At 44.8% G+C, this 21392-nt stretch overlaps 1 protein-coding gene across 1 annotated transcript; it reads right to left on the bottom strand.

Moving 5' to 3' along the window:
• Positions 1 to 228: 228 nt before the first annotated feature.
• Positions 229 to 21136, bottom strand: DNAJC22 (DnaJ heat shock protein family (Hsp40) member C22). The gene is made up of 2 exons (XM_077297494.1): positions 20163 to 21136; positions 229 to 587 (listed from the first exon to the last, which is right to left on the bottom strand). The coding sequence occupies exons 1-2, from the start codon at positions 21000 to 21002 to the stop codon at positions 402 to 404; spliced, it is 1026 nt and encodes a 341-aa protein (XP_077153609.1). The 5' UTR covers positions 21003 to 21136; the 3' UTR covers positions 229 to 401.
• Positions 21137 to 21392: the final 256 nt, after the last annotated feature.

Raw genomic sequence — 21392 nt, 5'->3', positions numbered from 1 at the left:
ACCATAGCTCCCCATAGTGGCGGAGCCACAGTACTGCAACGACCAGGACTCTGGGGCGCTGCACTTGCCTGCCATGCAGGTACTGTCTAGAAGTTGGATGTCAGTGATAGTATAGCATTTACTGGTGCTCTGCTGCAGTTCCCTGCAGACTTTGGCTTTGCAGGAGAATTGCCAGAAGGACCTTCATTCCTTCCAACTCTTGATTAGTGGACACTAGAGAAGTCAGACTACGTTCATATAAATTTTATTTAGTAGGTAATTTGACTGGTTATTTTAATGTTATCACATTGATTTATACATGCTAAGTTATCGTATGTAGACCATGATATCTGTGTAGTGCCAGCTATTAGGACACACTACTTTTCTACCTTTCTACAGCTAGTGAGTACTTTTCTTTTTCCTTATTGTTTACGGTTCTTCATTTTCCAAAGATGAGCGAGAGTCTCATAAGCTGTCTGTATTTCAATAAAATGCTTTTCAGCCTCTGTAGGACGGTGCTGATTATGATCGGGGTGCCACATCTTTACAAGGTCTCGATAATGGCGATTTATTTCTTCCATGGTGGCATCAGAGCTCACTTCTAGAATCTAAAAGAAAAGCAGAAAAGAAGCTTAAAAGGATACTGTATGTACAAATTATGGGTTTACACTTTTCATTGTTGTTCCAGCTTTATTTAATAGATATGACACAAAACAATGTTTGCTGAATATTCTGGTTTTGTGAAATATACTTCAAACAAATTAAATTATTTTAATTGAAGCAAAACATTTTTCCACATCAAATGTAGGAAAAAATGTTGAAACTACAGGCCAAAAAAACGCTCTTCGGCTTCTAAGACAGCCTGAATTCTTTGAGGCATTGACTAATGATAAATTCTATTGTGCATCAAGCTCAGGCTGTATCATTAACCCATTGCCCCTGGGCTGCATTACTGCTATATAGAATATGCAAAAAGAAATACCAATCTTGCGGATATACTCATAAATGACAAAATCCCTTCCATAGGATGTGCCCATTGCACTCCACTGAAAAAGGAGGGGGAGGGGCAAACTCCCAAACATATATATTTAATAAACTGAAAAGAGCATGATGCCCCAAGAGAACCAATAACAACAACACAACATAACAAAATATTATGCAAACTAGAAATTTATTGATAAAGTACAAAAATACTAAAAACAGACAGGTGTATGAGGATGTGGTGTATGACTACTATGAACACCATCAGGAACACGCATAAATACAACAGTCACAAGGGTACAATTATGAAGCCCTATGGCGTAGTGATACAGGTAAAACTGGCAGTATTGTATACAATATGGAAGTACCACGGGGTGGGAAAAGGGGGACACTATATGTGTCTTAATAACTAGTGTCTTAATGCATGAATATCCCACCATTACCCAGCACCCGCCCCTATTGCAACTGCCCGAAAACAAAATGTTTTGACTGAACCATAGGCTACCAGCTAAGCTTACCCATGTATGCGATGTCCTGTATGTGGTGTCCAAAGGAAATGCCCCGACGCACGTTTCGCGATTGTCGCTTCTTCGGGAGGCAGTGTCACACTAATGACTTACTTACTTACTAATAATTACTACTGGTAATGGTGGGATATTCATGCATTAAGACACTAGTTATTAAGACACATATAGTGTCCCCCTTTTCCCACCCCGTGGTACTTCCATATTGTATACAATACTGCCAGTTTTACCTGTATCACTACGCCATAGGGCTTCATAATTGTACCCTTGTGACTGTTGTATTTATGCGTGTTCCTGATGGTGTTCATAGTAGTCATACACCACATCCTCATACACCTGTCTGTTTTTAGTATTTTTGTACTTTATCAATAAATTTCTAGTTTGCATAATATTTTGTTATGTTGTGTTGTTGTTATTGGTTCTCTTGGGGCATCATGCTCTTTTCAGTTTATTAAATATATATAGAATATGCTTAGAAGAATGAGGTACTCAGCAAACAAATTGGCCAATTTGTGTGTGCCCATCAGCTACAAGGCAATATTTGATGGGACCCTACCCTTTTAAGCAGACATACCGTATCTCTCCTGAAGCCAAAAGCCTACAAATGTAATGGACAGAGAGGATCCAGAACTATTTAAAAACAATTAATACCAACAAAAAAACCTATGGTGCACTAAAGTCTCATAAAACCATAATATTTATTAAAATAATCAAAATAAAGCACACAATTATAGATAAAAAGCAGAGTAACACAATGATGGACCACATGTACCCAAAAGTAAACGCCCTGTAGGATATCTAATATCTGATGTACAGAGAATGCAGTTCAGTGGAGAAATAAGAAGTAATTGTTTTCGTATTGTTTGCCTTAAATATTTCTTTGGTCTGATTTTCATCACAGTGTCACAGTTTGCTTAGTGTCAGTTTTCATTAGTTTTTCTCATATGCAAAAAAACTGATGGAGCTTTCCTAAGCTTCCCCTAGCAATCAGTGACTGCTGAAATTTTCACAGATCCATAGCCTTGAATTGGAGCAGGGGTGGGCAATTAATTTTCCCGAGGGGCCACATGAGTGACCGTAACTGTTGTGGAAACCAAACTAATAGGCTGAAAAATTAATTCTGCTCAATATTAATATCAATATATTATAATTATTATATTATTTATAATTATATTAATACTAATTGTATCACTTAATAATGAGCAGAATTAAGTATTCTGAAATCCCATATTTCAATAAAACACATATTGTTTGAACCCGAGTAGAGCCCCTTCTGCATATCCTATGAGCCCCCACAGCCCCTTATATACTGTAAGAGACCACACACAGCCTGCCTATATACAGCATGAGATCCACAAAGCCTCCCCCATATGCGGCATGAGTCCCACACAGCCTCCCCATATGCGGCATGAGCCCCACACAGCTCCCCATGTGTGGCATAAGCTCCACACAGCCTCCCCATGTGTGGCATGAGCCCCACGCAGCCTTCCCCATATGCGACATGAGCCCCGACACACAGCCTGCCCATATGCAGCATGAGCCCCACACTGCCTCCCTGTGATGCTAGTCACTTCTCACGGCTGAGCCGTGAGTCAGAGTGGTCAGGGAGTCCAAGGTCAGAAGCCAGGAGGGTACGTCATAAACAGAAGGAAGAGACAAAAGCGTAGTCAGGTAAAACTCCAAGGTCAGAGTACCAGGAGGATAACGGATCAGAGGTGAAGGAGTTAAATAGAACGAAGTCCAAGGTCAGGCAACAGATCAAGCATATAGAACTCAAGGCACAGGGAGCGCAAAGCACAAACCTCACAAGATGAATGTACGTCTGGCAGTGGTCTGGGAGAAGCTGCTCAGTTAAGTAGGCATGGCCATTACCCAGGATAGTGAACACTAGTGATGAGCGAGTGTACTCATTGCTTGGGTTTTCCCGAGCACGCTCGGGTGACCTCCGAGAATTTGTTAGTGTTCGGAGATTTAGTTTTCATCATAGCAGCTGAATTATTTACAGCTACTAGCCAGGCTGAGTACATGTGAGTATAGCCTGGTTGCTAGGTAATCCCCACATGTAATCAAGCTGGCTAATAGCTGTAACTCATGCTGCTGAGGTGATGAAAACTTAATCTCTGAGCAGTCATAAATACTCAAAGACCACCCGAGCGTGCTCGGGAAAACCAGAGCAATGAGTACGCTCGCTCATCACTAGTGAACACCTGAGACAACCGACACCTCCCAGTCACAGATTGGCTAGTTGAGCTGTCAGTCAACACACCAACAGCTCAGCACACCCCTGACCCAGACTGAATGGTCATGCTGTCAATCAAAGTACTGAGAGCTTCAGCACGCCCCTGTCCCAGATTGGACAGTCGAGCTGTCAGTAACTGCATTCCAGACACCCTGAGGGGTGGAAACGTGACAGTACCCCCTCTTCTAGGGGGCCATCAGACCTCCAGGCTTCCCAGGAAATTTTAGATGGAAGGCCCTGACTAACCGATTGGCCTTCACATCTCGAACAGGGACCCAGGATCTCTCCTCTGGTCTGTATCCCCTCCAGTGGATGAGTTGCTGGAGGGAATTATGGACCTTCTGAGACTCTACAACCCTCTGAACCTCATACTCCAGGCCACCGTCAACTGAAATCGGAGGAGGCGGGGATGAGGGAAACAATGTAAAGGGACACACTTCTTTAATAGGGATTTATGGAGTACATTAGTTATGCGAAGGGATGGAGAATAGCTTTAACCTAAATGCCACAGGATTGACCACCTCTAGGATTTCATATAGACCAATAAACTTTGGACCCAACTTTGCCGACGGCAATTTAAGTATAATGTTCCTACATGACAACCAAACCTTATCCCCAAGCTTAAAAACGAGACCCACCGAACGTCTTCTATCGGTCTTACATTTTTGGCAAATCTGGGCAGTCCCAATATTCTTTTGAATCTCCCTCCAAAGATCCCCAAGTCTCTGCACAGCGACTTCCACCCCATGGCATTCAGAACTAATCCTAAAAAATTTGCCAAAACGGGGATGAAAACCATAATTACAGAAGAATGGTGAGTGTTAGGACTCTGAATTTTTTTTTACCTTTTGTGCATTACTGCCCTTTTCCATGATGGCGTCTTTGGTCTCATGTGCACTGTGTCTTCCTGCTATAAAACTCCACCCCAGCCTTCAGTCTGTGCTAGATTATTCTGCCTTGCATCCAGCTCCTGACCTCTGATTACTCCCTGGCTATATACCTGCTCCTGTGAACCTGTGTGGTGATCCTGCTACTCTGCTCTGAGTTCCTGCTGCATACACCATTTTCCAGTAATCCTCCTTCATCTGCTGCTCGTGTTACTTCCATCTGCATTTGCTGGACATGTAAGCTGTTTCTGCTCTGCAAAAACCTGAGACTATTAACCAGGCCTCCCTGGTTGAGCCAAGATATGATTTGAACTGCCTTATAAGCTTATCTATCTGTGTTTTGACTAAGACGAGGATTTATTCGTGTCAAGTATCCTCAAGAATAACTGTGCTTCATAGACTTTCTGCTTGATTGCATTTTCCTCTGAAGTTTCCTATAGACTGCTAAGCTGCGTTTAATATTTACACCAAGTATTGTGGACTTGAGTTTCTCTCTGCACCTGTTTGAATCACCGTGTGATAATATAGACTTTACCACTTATAAAACTGTGTCCTGTAGTTGTCTTGTTCCACGCAAAGAGTCTCCTGAGTTATCCCCTATAATTATTACAGTGAGGTTCCGGTAGATTGATTTACTCCACTGTTGAAAGCAAACTCAGCAAGAGGTAAAAATGAAGACCAGTCCTCCTATTGCGCTGCCACAAAGCACCTTAAAATTTGTTCCAAAGATTGATTTGTCCTCTCAGTCTGACCATTGGTTTCAGGGTTATAAGCAGATGAAAATAACAAGTCAATCCCTAGTTTATTGCAAAAAAGCTCTACAAAATTTAGAGACAAATTGTACTCCCCTATCAGACACAATCTTTAGAGGGATCCCATGTAACCTTACAATATGAGAAATAAATAACCTGGAGAGTGTCTCTGCATTAGGTCATCCTGACAAAGGAACAAAATAAGCTTGTTTGCTGAATCGATCAAATACCACTCAGATAGCAGTCTTCCCATCAGACAGAGGCAAATCTGGAATGAAATCCATGGACAAATGAGTCCATGGTCTTTTTGGAATAGGCAATGGAGCCAATTCCCCAACTGGCCAGCTATGACTGACTGTGGCCCGTGTGCAGACTTCACAAGCAGATACAAAATCTTTAATAACCTTATGCATGGATGGCCACCTAAAAACTCTAGCGATGAAATTCCTGTAACACCCGCAACCTTAGGTACACAGGCACAAATAATTTGGACCCTGGGGAAGTAGAAGGAGCCAACGACTGTGCTTTACGTATCTCCTCTTCCAGCTCCGAGGTTACTATAGACGCCACAATACCCTGGGGAATAATGGAGGATAGAGGTTCTGGAGGAGAAATGGAATCTAGACTACGAGATAAAGCATCAGCTTTCACATTCTTAGACCCTGGCCTGAATGTAATAGAAAAATTAAATCGAGAGAAAAACAAGGACCATCTGGCCTGTCTAGGAGTTAACCTTTTAGCCGATTCAATGTAAGCTAAATTCTTGTGATCCGTGATCACCGTAACTGGATGAACTGCCCCCTCCAAAAAATGCCTCCATTCCTCAAAGGCCAATTTGATGGCAAGTAACTCCAGATTCACAACATCATAATTTCTCTCTGCTGTGAATTTTTTTTAGAAAGAAAAGCACATGAATGCAGGTTAGTCAGAGTTTTGGGCCCATGCGATAAGACTGCCCACACTCTGATCTCCAAAGCATCCACCTCCACAATGAACTGTTCTTGGAGATCAGGTTGGATCAGAATGGATGCGGACATAAAACACTCTTTTAATCTTTCAAAAGCCCTGATAGCCCCCAACGACCAAACCTTGAGATTCATCCCCCCTTGTGAAAACCCCTTGATACATTTTCTATAATAGTTGGCGAATCCCAGAAAACGCTGAAAAGCTTTAAGATCACAAGGTTGAACCCAATCAATTATGGCCTGCACCTTCTCGGGGTCCGAATTAAACTGCTGACAAGATAAGCCCTAAGAAAGAGATTTTCTGAACAGAAAAAAACACAATTCTCTAATTTAGCAAACAGAGATTTCTCCCTCAATCTCTGCAACCCCACACGGACATGTTCCTGGTGAATGTCCAAGTATGGCGAGAAAATTAGAATGTCATCGAGGTATATTACAACAAATCTTCCAATGCGATTGGAGAGAATATCATTAATAAAATTCTGAAACACAGCAGGTGCATTAGATAATCTGAAAGGCATGTATCATGATCCAGACCGGGTTTGGATTCCTGTCTTCCTTTTTCCCAGTCTGATCATTTCAGGGGTTAACTTTTCTGAGCCTCAGTCTGGTCTCAGGTTTGCTATTTATCTCCATTGCATCCTGCAGGCGGTGTCAGTTATAGCTGCTGCCTACGGTGTGTGTAGCGGTCTCTGTTTATATCCTGATTTGTCCTGCTGTGATTCCTGACTGTTCCCATGTATGTTCATTCCCCTTTCCCCATTCCAACTCAGTGTTTTCCCTTTGTGTTTGGACTCTCTGGTACTTAACTCTGTCTCTTAACTACTTAACTTTGTCTCTGACCTAACTGTCTTTTGTTCCTGGTGCTTCTGCTTCCGTCTGGTATTGACCCTCTGGCACGTCTCTGACTCTGAGTTGATTTTCCCCTTTGAACTACATTACTCTCCTGGTTTTGACGCGGCTTGTTTGACTACCCTGTTGCCACCTGTTGGTGGCCTTGCTGCAGCGCTGCAAGTCTGTTCTGGCTCGTGTTGCAGTCTTCCCTCCACTCTACTGCCATCTAGTGGAGCATGCATCTACCTGTATAGCTGTGGCGTGACAGCATGAAAAGGTTTTCAAACAGACCCTCAGACGTTAAAAACGCCGTTTTTCATTCATCAGCCTTCCGTATGCATATCAAATTGTAAGCCCCTCTAAGATCAAGTTTAGAAAACACCCTGGCCCCCAGAAGCTGATTATATACAGTAGGTTGGGGATGAGTGGAAGTGGGTAGGCATTTTTAACCGTGATCCTGTTTAGTTCTCATAAATCAAGACAAGGACGGAGACCCCCATCGTTTTAGCAAAGAAAAATCCAGCAGCTACAGGGGAGGAAGGACAGATATGACCCTTCCGTAAACTTTCGCTACCATATTCTTTCATGGCGGTCTGTTCAGGCCCCGACAAATTGTAAAGGCGAGCTTTTCGCAATTTGGCGCTAGGAATAAGATCAATAACACAATCATAGCGACGATGGGGAGTTAGTATCTCTGCCTCTTTTTCTGAGAACACATCTCCAGAGTCCTTCAGGTACCCTGGAAGACCCTCCAGACTAGAGGAGCATATTTTTACATTTTTTAGACATATTTTGTAATAATAATAATATATTAATATTTATTTATATAGTGCCAACATATTCCGCAGCGTTTTATAGTTTAACAGTTTCAAAACACAAGTCATAAGTAAAAACGTTAACGATACAAGCATTAAAGCAAAATAAGACAACCCTGCTCTTGAGAGCTTACAATCTACAATGAGGTGGGGGATATACAAGGTACAGGTGTGTATTTACAATGATGTATATACAATGATGGTCCAGCCACCTTGATGGATAGATGGAGCTGGTGAATGGGCTACACACTCACACTTACACATAAAATGACTTAGATTAGTGAATGTGATAGGCCGCTCTTAACAAATGGGTTTTGAGGGCGCGCCTAAAACTATGCAAATTGTGGATAGTCCTAATTTCTTGGGGTAGAGCATTCCAGAGGATTTGCGCAGCGCAGGAGAAAAGTTGGAGTTGGGAGTGGGAGGTACGGATTAGTGCCGAGGTTAGTCGAAAGTCAATTGCAGAGCGCAGCGATCGGTTAGGCCGATCGACAGAAATGAGGGAGGAGATGTAGGGGGTGGTACACTGTGGAGAGCTTTGTGGGTGAGAACTAGTACTTTGAATTCGATTCTGTAGTGAATGGGCAGCCAGTGTAAGGGTACTGTCACACAGTGCAATTTTCGTCGCTACGACGGCACGATCCGTGACGTCGCAGCGTCGTATGATTATCGCTCCAGCGTCGTAGACTGCGGTCACACTTTGCAATCACGGCGCTGGAGCGATGCCGAAGTCCCCGGGTAACCAGGGTAAACATCGGGTAACTAAGCGCAGGGCCGCGCTTAGTAACCCGATGTTTACCCTGGTTACCAGCGTAAACGTTAAAAAAACAAACAGTACATACTTACATTCCGGTGTCTGTCCCCGGCGTCTCAGCTTCTCTGCACTGTGTAAGCACCATAGCCGGAAAGCAGAGCGGTGACGTCACCGCGTCACCGCTGTGCTCGCTTTCCGGCCGGCAGGCGCTCACACAGTGCAGAGAAGCTGAGACGCCGGAGGACAGACACCGGAATGTGAGTATGTACTGTTTGTTTTTTTAACGTTTACGCTGGTAACCAGGGTAAACATCGGGTTACTAAGCGCGGCCCTGCGCTTAGTTACCCGATGTTTACCCTGGTTACAAGCGAACACATCGCTGGATCGCTGTCACACACAACGATCCAGCGATGTCAGCGGGTGATCAAGCGACGAAAGAAAGTTCCAAACGATCTGCTACGACGTACGATTCTCAGCAGGGTCCCTGATCGCTGCTGCGTGTCAGACACTGCGATATCGTAACGATATCGCTAGAACGTCACGAATCGTACCGTCGTAGCGATCAAAATTGCACTGTGTGACAGTACCCTAAGGACTGGCGAAGAGCGGACGCATCTGAGTACTGATTAGCCATATGGATGTCCCTGGCTGCTGCATTAAGTATGGACTGGACAGGAGAAAGTCGAGTTAGAGGGAGGCCAATTAATAGAGCGTTGTAGGAGTGGATCAATGCGACATTGAGGGTTTTTGTTTCAATGGTGAGAAGAGGGCGGATTCTAGAGATGTTCTTTATGTGTAAGTGGCAAGAGCGGGCAAGTGATTGTAGATGGGATCTGAAGGAGAGATTGGTGTCAAACATAACACCCAGACAGCGCGCCTGCTGCTGGGGTGCTATTATAGTGCCACCCATGGAGAGGGAAATGTCAGATTTATGGAGTTTAGTAGATGGTGGGAGCAGAAGAAGTTCAGTTTTTGAGAGGTTGAGTTTCAGATAGAGAGCAGACATGATGTTGGAGACTGCGGACAGACAGTCACTGGCGTTCTGTAGTACAGCGGGGGTAAGGTCAGGGGATGACATGTATAGTTGTGTGTCATCAGCATAAAGATGGTACTGAAAGCCAAATATGCTGATGGTCTGTCCAATTGGGGCCGTGTAGAGAGAGAAAAGAAGGGGGCCAAGGACTGAGCCCTGAGGTACCCCGACAGTGAGAGGAAGAGGAGATGAAGTGGAGCCAGCACACAAAATACTGAAGGAGCGGTCAGAGAGATAGAAAGAGAACCAGGAGAGAGCAGTGTCCTTAATGCCTAGTGGCTGGAGCCTAGAGAGTAGGAGCCTGTGGTCAACAGTGTTGAAAGTTGCAGAAAGGTCGCAAAGAATGAGCAGAGAGTGGTCACTGTTACATTTTGCTGTCAGAAGGTCATTGATAACTTTGATGAGTGCAGTTTCTGTTGAATGTAGGGGGGCAGAAGCCATACTGTGAAGGGTCTTGGAGGGAGTGAGTGGAGAGGTAACAGGTAAGGTGGGAGTAGATTATGCACCCCAAGAGTTTAGAGATGAAAGGGAGACTGGAGACTGGTCTGTAGTTATTTGTGCTGGATGAGTCGAGAGCGGGTTTCTTTAGTAATGGAGTAACAATAGAGTGTTTGAAGGAGGATGGAAAAATGCCCGAGGAGAGGGTGAGATTAAAGATTGTAGTTAGGTGAGTTGTGATGACAGGATAGAGAGAGACTGGAGGAGATGGGAGGGAATGGGGTTGGTAGTGCATGTAGTTGGACGAGAAGAAGAGAGGAGTCTGGAGACTTCTTCTGTAATGAGTTTGGAGTGCAAATTCAGGGCAAGGGGTGTTGTGAATTTGCTTTTTGCTCCCTCTAGTGGTTACTAGTTTTTTGACTCTGGTTTTTCTGTCATTCCTTTTATCCGCACCTGGGTCGTTAGTTAGGGGTGTTGCTATATAAGCTCCCTGGACCTTCAGTTCAATGCCTGGCAACGTAGTTATCAGAGCTAGTCTGCTGTGCTCTTGTCTACTGATCCTGGTTCCAGTTATTTCAGCTAAGTCTGCCTTTTGCTTTTTGCTATTTGTTTTGGTTTTGTATTTTTGTCCAGCTTGTTCCAAAACGTTATCCTGACCTTTGCTGGAAGCTCTAGGGGGCTGGTGTTCTCCCCCCGGACCGTTAGACGGTTCGGGGGTTCTTGAATTTCCAGTGTGGATTTTGATAGGGTTTTTGTTGACCATATAAGTTACCTTTCTTTATTCTGCTATCAGTAAGCGGGCCTCTCTGTGCTAAACCTGGTTCATTTCTGTGTTTGTCATTTCCTCTTACCTCACCGTCATTATTTGTGGGGGGCTTCTATCCAGCTTTGGGGTCCCCTTCTCTGGAGGCAAGAAAGGTCTTTGTTTTTCTCTACTAGGGGTAGCTAGATTCTCCGGCTGGCGCGTGTCATCTAGAATCAACGTAGGAATGATCCCCGGCTACTTCTAGTGTTGGCGTTAGGTGTAGTTATATGGTCAACCCAGTTACCACTGCCCTATGAGCTGGATTTTTGTATTCTGCAGACTTCCACGTTCCTCTGAGACCCTCGCCATTGGGGTCATAACAAAGGGGGTACTCGGTACCGGGTCCTGCAGTTCACAGGGGGATGTCACGGTGGCTGACCCGGTCCATGGCCCTGGGACGTCCGTGTAAAAGGGAAAGATCTTTAAAGGGATAGAGTTTATGTTCGTGACGCCACCTGTGGTATTCGGTCAGGGTGACCGACGCTGCTTTAAGGGGTCCGCTGGGGTGATGTTATGGCAGCTATATGGTATACCTTCCCACAGGTAAAGTATGTATGTAGGTGGAGTACAGGGTCTCTTAGATAACCCGGCTCTGTAGGTGTCACCGTGCCTCTTGGGTGTAGGTGCAATTAGCTGTCCTGCGGTCTCTGAAATAAGGCATAGAGATCCTTACTCCCTCGATGTTCCGGCTACCGGAATTTTGTGCCTCAGAAGGAGACATCTTGAGCAGGGCTGGTCCCCTTCTGGTATTCTCTCCTTTGCTTCGACTTCCTTCACGCTTGCTGCAATACAGTTCTGCCTTTCAATGTCTCTTTCTGGGAACTGCAGGTCTGAGAGCATGCACAGCTCCTTTAACCTTCCATCCTCCTCAGACTCTGGTCTGGAACTAACAGAACTCCTGTCTGGAGCTCTGCCAGGAACTGACTACTTCTGTTTGGAACTCACTAACTTTTCCTACAGATTACCAGTTATATCATATATATTGGGAGTGACCTAATAAATAGGAGCTGAAGCCCCCCTGGTGGCCTGGAGTGTGAAATGTGTTGCATGTTTGTGATCCCTGGATGCAGTTATCCTTCTTTGCCTCCAAACATAGCATCACTCCCCCCGAGAGGAAAGCAATACCACTGCGATGACCAGGACCCTAGGGCACCGCAGGATCAAATGTGGAAAGTGAGCCAGGGGAAATGCAGGGAGGGATAGGAGTCACAGCACTTGTGGTTGGGAGCGGATTTCCGGATGGATGGATATTTTCTCTATAAAGTGGGAGGCCAGGTCATCAGCACAAATGTCTGTGATAAGGGCTTGTGCTTTTGGCCTAAGGAGGGAATGAAATGTGTCAAAAAGTTTCTTGGGGTTGTTAGCTAGTGAGGAGATCAGGGTGGTGAAGTAGGCCTGTTTGGCAAGGTGAAGGGCACAGTTATAGGTTGTTAATATAAATTTGAAGTGGATGAAGTCTTCTGGTGTGCGAGTGTGCCTTCCTAAGCGTTCAAGCACTCCTAGAGCATCGCTGGAGAAGTTGTGTTTGCGATGTGAGGCAGGGCTGTTTTACTTGTTTTTGGGGGGTTCTGAGTGTGAGGGGCGCTACTTGGTCAAGGGTGCTTCTAAGAGTGTCATTGTAGTGGTGTACAGCCAGATAAGTACAGGAAAAAGAGGAGATTGGGGACAGTGTTGAGTGTAGGGAGTCTGAAAGTGTCTAAGAGTTAATGGCTTGTAGATTTCTGAGTGTGTTGTAGGTAGGAGTGTGCTGGGGTGGGCAAGGATTTGTGAGCGTGAAGGAGAGAATGTTGTGGTCAGAGAGGGGAAGCGGTGAGTTATCTAGGTAGGAGATTGAATAGTGCCGGACAAAGACCAGGTCAAGGGTGTTACCGTCTTTCTGTATTTCAGAGGTTGAAAGCTGTGAGAAGCCTAGAGAAGTGGTTAATGATAGAAGCTGGGGTGCAGATGTGGAAGTGGGGCTGTTAATGGGGATGTTGTAGTCTCCCAAGACAAGGGTTGGTAGTTCTGAGGATATAAAGTGCGGCAGCCAGGATGAGAAGTGGTCAAGGAAGTGGGTGGGTGGGTGAGCCTGGGGGCCGCTACTCTGAGGGAGAGGGGACAGAAGAGTCTGATGGTGTGGACCTCAAAAGAAGGGAATGAGAGTGATAGAACAGGGAGGATGACCTGGAGAGTGCATTGTGGGGACAGGAGTATGCCAACTCCACCACCAAGTCTGTTTGTAGGTCTAGGGGAATGGGAGAATTGTAAGCCACCATGGGAAATGACAGCAGGGGAGACAGTGTCAGAATCCTGAATCCAGGTTTCAGTGAGGGCCAACAGATTCAGAGAGTTGTTCAGAAAGTAATTGTGCAGGAAAGGACGTTTGTTACATACAGACCGTGGATTCCAGAGGGCACAATTGAAAGGAGATGAAGGAGTGCAAGTAATATTAATAAGATTAGTGTGGTTTTGATATGAGGTAGGGTAGGGGTTGAGATTGGGTGATGAGGGACCAGGGTTGGGGGAGATGTCCCCAGAAATCAGTAGGAGTAGGAAGATAAAGAGCAAGTAGTTATTGGAATTGTAGAAAGTTTTTTGTGCAATGTGTTTGGACAAGATGGGCTGAGGTTTTTCAGGAAGATGAGGAATGCAAGGGTACTGTACATGAGACGGGGAAGTATAGAGGGGCTGATATGTATGAGCCATGATGTAGGGGAGAGGGGACGGTGAGTGTGGATGGCAAGGGAACACAGGAGGATAGCTATAAAGCACATGGATAAAAGGGAGAGCAGAGTGTGGTTTACCTGACTTCTGCCCTGACTAACCGCCATGGATTAACTGCCTTTTAATTGATGCCTAGCTAATGCGATGCTTTGCTGAATGCGTGCAACCCCACACATGCGTGCACCCCTTGGAATGTTTCTAAATTTATAGGCCCTCAGTACAGGGACAGGAGAGAGGGATTGTGGGAGCTGAGTAGTTATAAATTAGCAACAGCTGCTCAACACATCCTGGTGTGGAATAGATGATCAAAGACGCAGTCCTGATTACATCTCTATACTATAGCACTTCTCATGAGATAACATCTACAGAGTTCCCCCCTGGATATACAACAGTAAGTACTGAGAACCATATAACTGATGAATTCTAGCAAAGGAGTAGAATGACATGATTACCATTCAGGCTGCTTGCTAACATTGAATAGAGTGAAAATACATGCAGGGTAGTTCAGTTCAGAGGTTGAATGACATGATTACCATTCAGGCTGTTTGCTAACATTGAATGCAGTGAAAATACATGCAGGGTAGTTCAGTTCAGAGGTTGAATGACATGATTACCATTCAGGCTGCTTGCTAACATTGAATGGAGTGAAAATTTTGTAACACTTGGCTCCATTTCACAATCTCCTTCAGACACCAATCAATAACTGGATTATGAGTCTGTAACCATGGAAACCCCAGTACCAATCCAGCAGGTAAATTATCCAACACAAAACAGGAGATGGATTCAGAGTGGAGTGCCCCCACTTGGAGAGTGAAAACCGTTGCTCTATTGACCAAATTGTGAGCTAACGGTGTCTTGTCAAGAGCGATGATTTGAATGGGTCTTTCTAAACTAACTGTCCCTAACTCTAACTTCAGAACCAGTCCCAAATCAATAAAGTTAGCAGCAGACCCACAGTCAATGAATACCAATGTTGATAACACCTGGTTCTTGAAGGAAATCATCGTATGTGTCGGAGGAAGAAAAAGGTACCTGAGAGTCTGGGAGACCTCCTCGGTCATCAGCCAGACTCAGACGTTCTCCCGAAGGGATGATGGCTTGAGGATGAGTCGGGCATTCCTTTAGAAAATGTCCAGAGAGACCACAGTATAGACAGAGTCCGAGATCTTGTCTCCATCTTCTCTCTGCAACACGAAGAATGGCAACTCTAACCTCGGGTAAATGGACCTGCTCCGGGGAAGTATAATATGCAGCCTGCTGTTCACCTTGTCTCTCACTGATTCTGCAGTCCATTCATATGGCCTGAATAATGGCCTCCATCAGAGAACAAGGGGCATCATGAAGGACCAGAGCATCCTTGAGTTTCTCGGAAAGACCTCTTTGGAACTAGCACCTGAGAGCAGCATCATTCCATAAAACATCGGTGGACCACTGCTGAAACTCAGTACAGTAGTCCTCAGCTGTGCAACCCCCCCATGCCAGGTTCATGATCTTAGCCTCAGTGACCTGGATTGTCAGGTTTGTCATAGATCAGACTTAAACTGCCAAAAAAGGCATCAATGGAAAACCATTCAGGGGCTTGTGGGGACAAAGAAAATGTCCAGGTCTGAGGACCCCCTCACAGTAGGGACATGATTATTCCCACCCGAGGGAACTCCTCCCCTAAGGACCGGGGGCGCAGGGTAAAAAATAAATTACAGCTCTCCCTGAATACCCTAAACTGGTCTTTCTCTCCCGAAAACTTATCAGGGAGGGATATGACAGGTTCAGGAGAGGCCAGCTGTACATCAGTGGATACTGACTTCATAGCCACTGCCGGCAGTGAAAGAAGTCTAGAAGGCTGGCACACAACAACAGTGGAGGTGACGGTGCAAGTGAACAGAACCCGTGGTCCTCTCAGTCACAGAATATATAATCACTGCACTCGTACGATGAAGATATTTGATTCATGTGAGTAACTTTATTGAAAACATGTTCAGGTGAAGCGATAAGTACAAACGTTTCGGCCAACCCGTGGCCTTGATCACTAAATCGCCTTAGGTAGAAGTTTCTTCCTTTCTCTAGGGAATGTGAATAGTGCTTGCTAAGGTATCAGCCAAAAGGTAAAGGTAGGCAGACCTTAATTTTATTGATGCCGTGGCTGCCGTAGTGGGAAGTAGGTAGGTATGCGCTCCAATGGCTGGGTGTTTGGGAAGCCTGTCAGAGCCAAAGCCTGTTGCTTTTAAAATAATGGACCAGTAATTGGTGGAAATCTGTACGGCTCTTAATTTATGGAGCCAGCCAGAGCCAATGTGTGATACTGTTGAGACGTCAGTCCAGTAAATTAAGTGACTCCGTACAGATCTGTCCTCAGTTTTCCATGTATGGAGTGGCAGGCACCAGCATTGGTGATGTGCAGACACCGGCCGTGTCAATGCTTGTGGCAGCGCTGGCCTTAGCGCTGCCACAAGCATTGACACGGCCGGTGTCTGCACATCACCAATGCTGGTGCCTGCCACTCCATACATGGAAAACTGAGGACAGATCTGTACGGAGTCACTTAATTTACTGGACTGACGTCTCAACAGTATCACACATTGGCTCTGGCTGGCTCCATAAATTAAGAGCCGTACAGATTTCCACCAATTACTGGTCCATTATTTTAAAAGCAACAGGCTTTGGCTCTGACAGGCTTCCCAAACACCCAGCCATTGGAGCGCATACCTACCTACTTCCCACTACGGCAGCCACGGCATCAATAAAATTAAGGTCTGCCTACCTTTACCTTTTGGCTGATACCTTAGCAAGCACTATTCACATTCCCTAGAGAAAGGAAGAAACTTCTACCTAAGGCGATTTAGTGATCAAGGCCACGGGTTGGCCGAAACGTTTGTACTTATCGCTTCACCTGAACATGTTTTCAATAAAGTTACTCACATGAATCAAATATCTTCATCGTACGACTGCCGGCAGTGAGACGCTATGGGAGGTCTTCATCAAGTTATTTATCTGACCCTGCAACTGATATTGCGATGACTCCAGACTCTGGCAATCCTTTGTCAGATCCTGAGTCATCTGCATCAAAATCGCCACCTGGTCACAAAGCATGTGAACAGGATCCATACTGGCGAAAAAGAAAAATGTAGCAGCCAGACATAATGTGATGCTAGTGGTCAGGGAGACCAAGGTCATAAGCCAGGAGGATACGTCATAAACAGAAGGAAGAGACAAAAGCGTAGTCATGTAATGTTCCAAGGTCAGAGTACCGGAAGGATAACGGATCAGAGGTGAAGGAGTTAAACAGGCAGATGGTCAGAACGAAGTCCAAGGTCAGGCAACAGATCAAGCATATAGAACTCAAGGCACAGGGAGCACAAAGCACAAACCTCACAAGATGAATGTACGTCTGGCAGTGGTCTGGGAGAAGCTGCTCAGTTAAGTAGGCATGGCCATTACCCGGGATAGTGAACACCTGAGACAGCCGACGCCTCCCAGTACCAGATTAGACTGTTGAGCTGTCAGTAACTGCAACCCAGACACCCTCAGGGGTGGAACCGTGACACTCCACATACAAGGCATGAACCCCACACAGCCTCCCCATATACTGTACAGCATAAGACCCACACAGCCTCCCTATATATACTGCATGAGCCCCACACAACCTCCCTATATAGTGCATCAGCCTCACACAGCCTCCTCATATACTGCATGAGTCCCCCACAGCCTCCCCATATACTGCATGAGCCCCACACAGCCTCCCCATATACTACATGAGGCCCTCACAGCCTCCCATATACTGCATGAGGCCCCCACAGCCTCCTCATATACTGCATGAGACCCCCACAGCCTCCCTATATAATGCATGAGCCCCACACAGCCTCTATATACTACATGAGACCCACACAGCCTCCCTATATACTGCATGAGCCCCACACAGCCTCCCTATAAACTGTATGAGCCCCACACAGCCTCCCTATATACTGCATGAGCCCCACACAGCCTTCCTATATACTGCATGAGGCCCCCACAGCCTCTCATATACTGCATGAGCCGCACACAACCTTCCCATATACTACATGAGGCCCCCACAGCCTCCTATATACTGCATTAGGCCCCCACAACCTCCTCATATACTGCATGAGGCCCCAACAGCCTCCCCATATACTGCATAAGCCCCACATAGCCTCCTATATGCTATATGAGGCCCCCATAGCCTCCCTATGTGCAGCATGATGCCCCATAGCCTCCCCATGTGCAGCATGATGCCCCATTGCCTCCCCATGTGCTGCATGACAACACCATAGCCTCCCAATGTGTAGCTTCTCCATACCCACCCAATCATCCCTTACACATGAAAAAAAATGAACACTACATACTCACCTTGTTCCCATTCCCTGGCACTCTGCTTCTGTTCCTCTCTCCGGTTCAAATCCTCTTCATAGAACACAGCTGATCCAAAGAAATTACGTCATCCCGTAAGCTGTTTTACATGTTGATTGGTGGAGGAATTGGCCGGAAGCCACCACTGAAGTCAGTGCAAATGGAGACAGTGAGTGGGCAGGCACGGTGCAGCCCCTGGGCCTCTGTTTTCCAGCCCCACGGCTGTCCTGGTCCGTGAGCCAGACTGAGACAGCCAGAGGGCCGGAAGTGGCCTGTGGGCTGCATGTTGCCCTGATCTGGATTGGAGAGTTTGATTAAAAATCCTCTGAATGACTTCTAAGGCTGTCGATTAGTGTTGGATCCTACCTACCCTTTACATTTTTAGGGTTATTACTTTAGAAGAGGTAGAGTCATATCTGATAAAAAAAAGTTAATTTCCCATTAAAGAAAGGTATGCCTTGTTTTGATTGGCTGGCACACACAAATTGAATTATTTGTGCGCTAAGTGCCTCCATTTTACAAGTATATTCTGCATGGCAGCAATGGACTTTACATTTCATATTCCATGTTTGCACATATCTTGGTGCACATGGTGTGCCATGGCACTTTTCGATATGTATATGGTGCAATCACAATTGATTGCACCTGTTCACACTTGCTACCTTCAGTTAGTAGGCACCTGTCAGATTTTTTTTGTAGAATCCCAGGTTTTTAAGTATTTGTGATTTTTGAGCTCCCTCTAGGACTTTAAACTTTCATCCTATTAGAGTTGGCAGAATACTGTTAGGCGAGTAGGCACTAGACCAAAGTACTTGACCCTATACACATTTTGAGGATCTCCTGAAAAATTCTATTCACAGTTTTTAAATATTTTTATTGTGTGAGTAGAACTCTTTCTCTCAGTGTTTCTGCTCTTCATTTCTTATCAGCTTGGAAATCCTGACTTTTGCTTCTACTTGTCGGCTGTCATCTATTCTTTTTAAGAATGTATAAAGAATAATAGTTTTGGCTTCGCCAAAGGAGATGTGGGAAAATTCTGACACACCCGATCAAGGTCACGTCTAGACTGTATTGTCCATGGAGTGTAAAAAGTGGTGAGGTGACATGACGTAACATCCCTGACTCTAGTGCATGATTGGTCCTGTAATAGTACCTCAGTCAAAAATCGACAAACCCCTAGTCTACCCCGACCCAAGGCCTCAGCGCTAGACCCGTTATAACACAGCCCTGAACAAGCTATTTACAACTTTCTGGAAGAGGGGTTAACAGGTGGAGCTTTGCCGGATGCCAATCAATATTCATGTGGATTCTGATCCAGATTATCTTCTTGCTATGCCATTCAGTTCATAGCCCTTTCTTAATAAAAGCAGTAACTCTCTTTGCTCTGTGGCAAGATTCATTATCATCTTTAAAAATGATTTTTTAATGACATGATGGGTTTTCTATTGTTAGAATAAGAAGTACCCAAAGTTACAAGGAGGAAATCATAGAATAGAATAACATGGGTATGAGTGCTATTAGTCAAAACTACAGATAGCACTCGTTCATTGTAAATGGTCGTCTGCACCTGCCCTTAGCCTATTATAGCCACATTTTATTTGGTTGAGATATGTGATAGCTTTTCAGAGTTCTGTCTCAGACATTGACACGTGTTCCCACCCATCTGTTTTTTTTGTGCACTTTTTTTTTAAATTTTCTCTCTTGATGCTTTGATGTCTTCTTTGACCTATTTTTATGTTTTCCAAATTTTGTATACATTTTTGTGCACGGCTGACTGGTAGCAACCAATGCCTTTTGCCACATTCTTTATTGGATTTCCATTATAGAAAGAATTTTATATAATCTACAGTTTCAATTAATAACTGGGGCCATGGTTTTTATTCAAGCTCTCTCTTTTTTAATTGTAGACTAATTGCATTTTTCCCCTTATGCTGGTGTTTGTATTACAAATGCAATTGACAAAGTGGTATTCTATTTTTTTCTGATTGGCATATTGTGATAAAACATATTGAGATAAAAGAAAAACATTTATAGAAAATTATTCTATAAAACATGGATTATAATAAATAATGATAAAATATGGTCATTTCTTACCTTACAGGCCATCTCTTCTTTTTCATTCTGGAAACTAGCCACAAACTCATAAATTTTTTCCCATTCTTTAAAGTATTGATCGTGGAAACCTCCTCCTGTAAAAAGCCCCCAGACCCTGTATGGCAGTAAGAGAATTCTTTCCATCAATGCACTCAGGCTGGGGAAAAAGCTCAACCAATCAAGCAAGGAACCAATACATCCAGCCACATAGCTAACAGTGCGGCTTGTGTTAATAAGAGCACTGTAAGCCAGTGGGCCAGTAAAGGCCAAGTAGGCTAGCCCAAGGCGGTATAGACGTAAGCTGAGATTTTCATCCTTCCGTTGCTGTCGCCGATATTGCCGGTGTTGTTGCGAGGTGATGCTTGCAGTGAGACTTATTGGGATCATGGAGATGGCACGGCCATAAAATATTGGTGATGTCAGGAAAGCAGCTACCAGTGTGTTCTTCAGGTTTGAGGTTTGCTCCCCTGCACTTGCCACAAGATGGACACCCAAACCAACAGCAAGTGGCAGAGCAACCACATAGTAACTGGTAAGGGACGATAATCCAATAGCTGCCACTAGACCAAAATAAATGCCGGTAGTGATCTGCGCCATCAAACGAATAGAGCTTGCAGGTGGTGTGCCTTCCTTCATTTTGTTTGTTTTCTTGTCTTGATTATTTGCTTGGGACACAAGTCCTGGAATCTTCCAAAAGTCCCACATCCATCCCATACCAAAACCTCCCAAAGTAAGCATCAAAAGCAAGGCATGGCTGTCCCTGCCCAGGTAAATATGATGTAATCCAAGTGGGCCACCTATGGCCCAAAGGCCAAACGTTACTATAAGCCGTTTCCCCATTGTATAAGAGTACAGGTCACCAGGTCACCTGTGGAGAACAGGTTCTTGTAGACATGTTGTTTAGAGCAGGAGAAGAGAAGTCGATCATCCACATGGGAAGCTTTGCAGTGTCACATGCTGAATTGCTTTATGCAGGCATGTACACAGACTTTGCTCTTGTCGGCACCAACGGTATTATCTCAGGGAGCATTTGTCCCAAAGGTCACAGCCATAACTTGGAATAACTGGCTCCACCTTCATACTCACTAGATAAGTCACTGCACAGAGCCAGGAGAGAATTGCCAAATTCATAAAGCTTGTTATCGCTGATTAATAGCACTTTTTGGATTGAGAAACAACTTTATCTTCCTATAAAGCTGATAAATGATTTATTAACACTGAAATATTTGC

The sequence above is a fragment of the Ranitomeya variabilis genome, chromosome 3, assembly GCF_051348905.1.
Source record: "Ranitomeya variabilis isolate aRanVar5 chromosome 3, aRanVar5.hap1, whole genome shotgun sequence".
Taxonomy (NCBI): domain Eukaryota; kingdom Metazoa; phylum Chordata; class Amphibia; order Anura; family Dendrobatidae; genus Ranitomeya; species Ranitomeya variabilis.
This window is presented reverse-complemented; position numbering and strand designations above follow the sequence as displayed.

Coding starts and splice junctions, on each gene's coding strand:
- DNAJC22 (XM_077297494.1), bottom strand. CDS start 21,002: ATGGGGAAACGGCTTATAGTAACGTTTGGCCTTTGGGCCATAGGTGGC. Junction 588..20,162: donor AAGAAGAGATGGCCTGTAAG/GTAAGAAATGAC, acceptor CTTTTCTTTTAG/ATTCTAGAAGTGAGCTCTGA.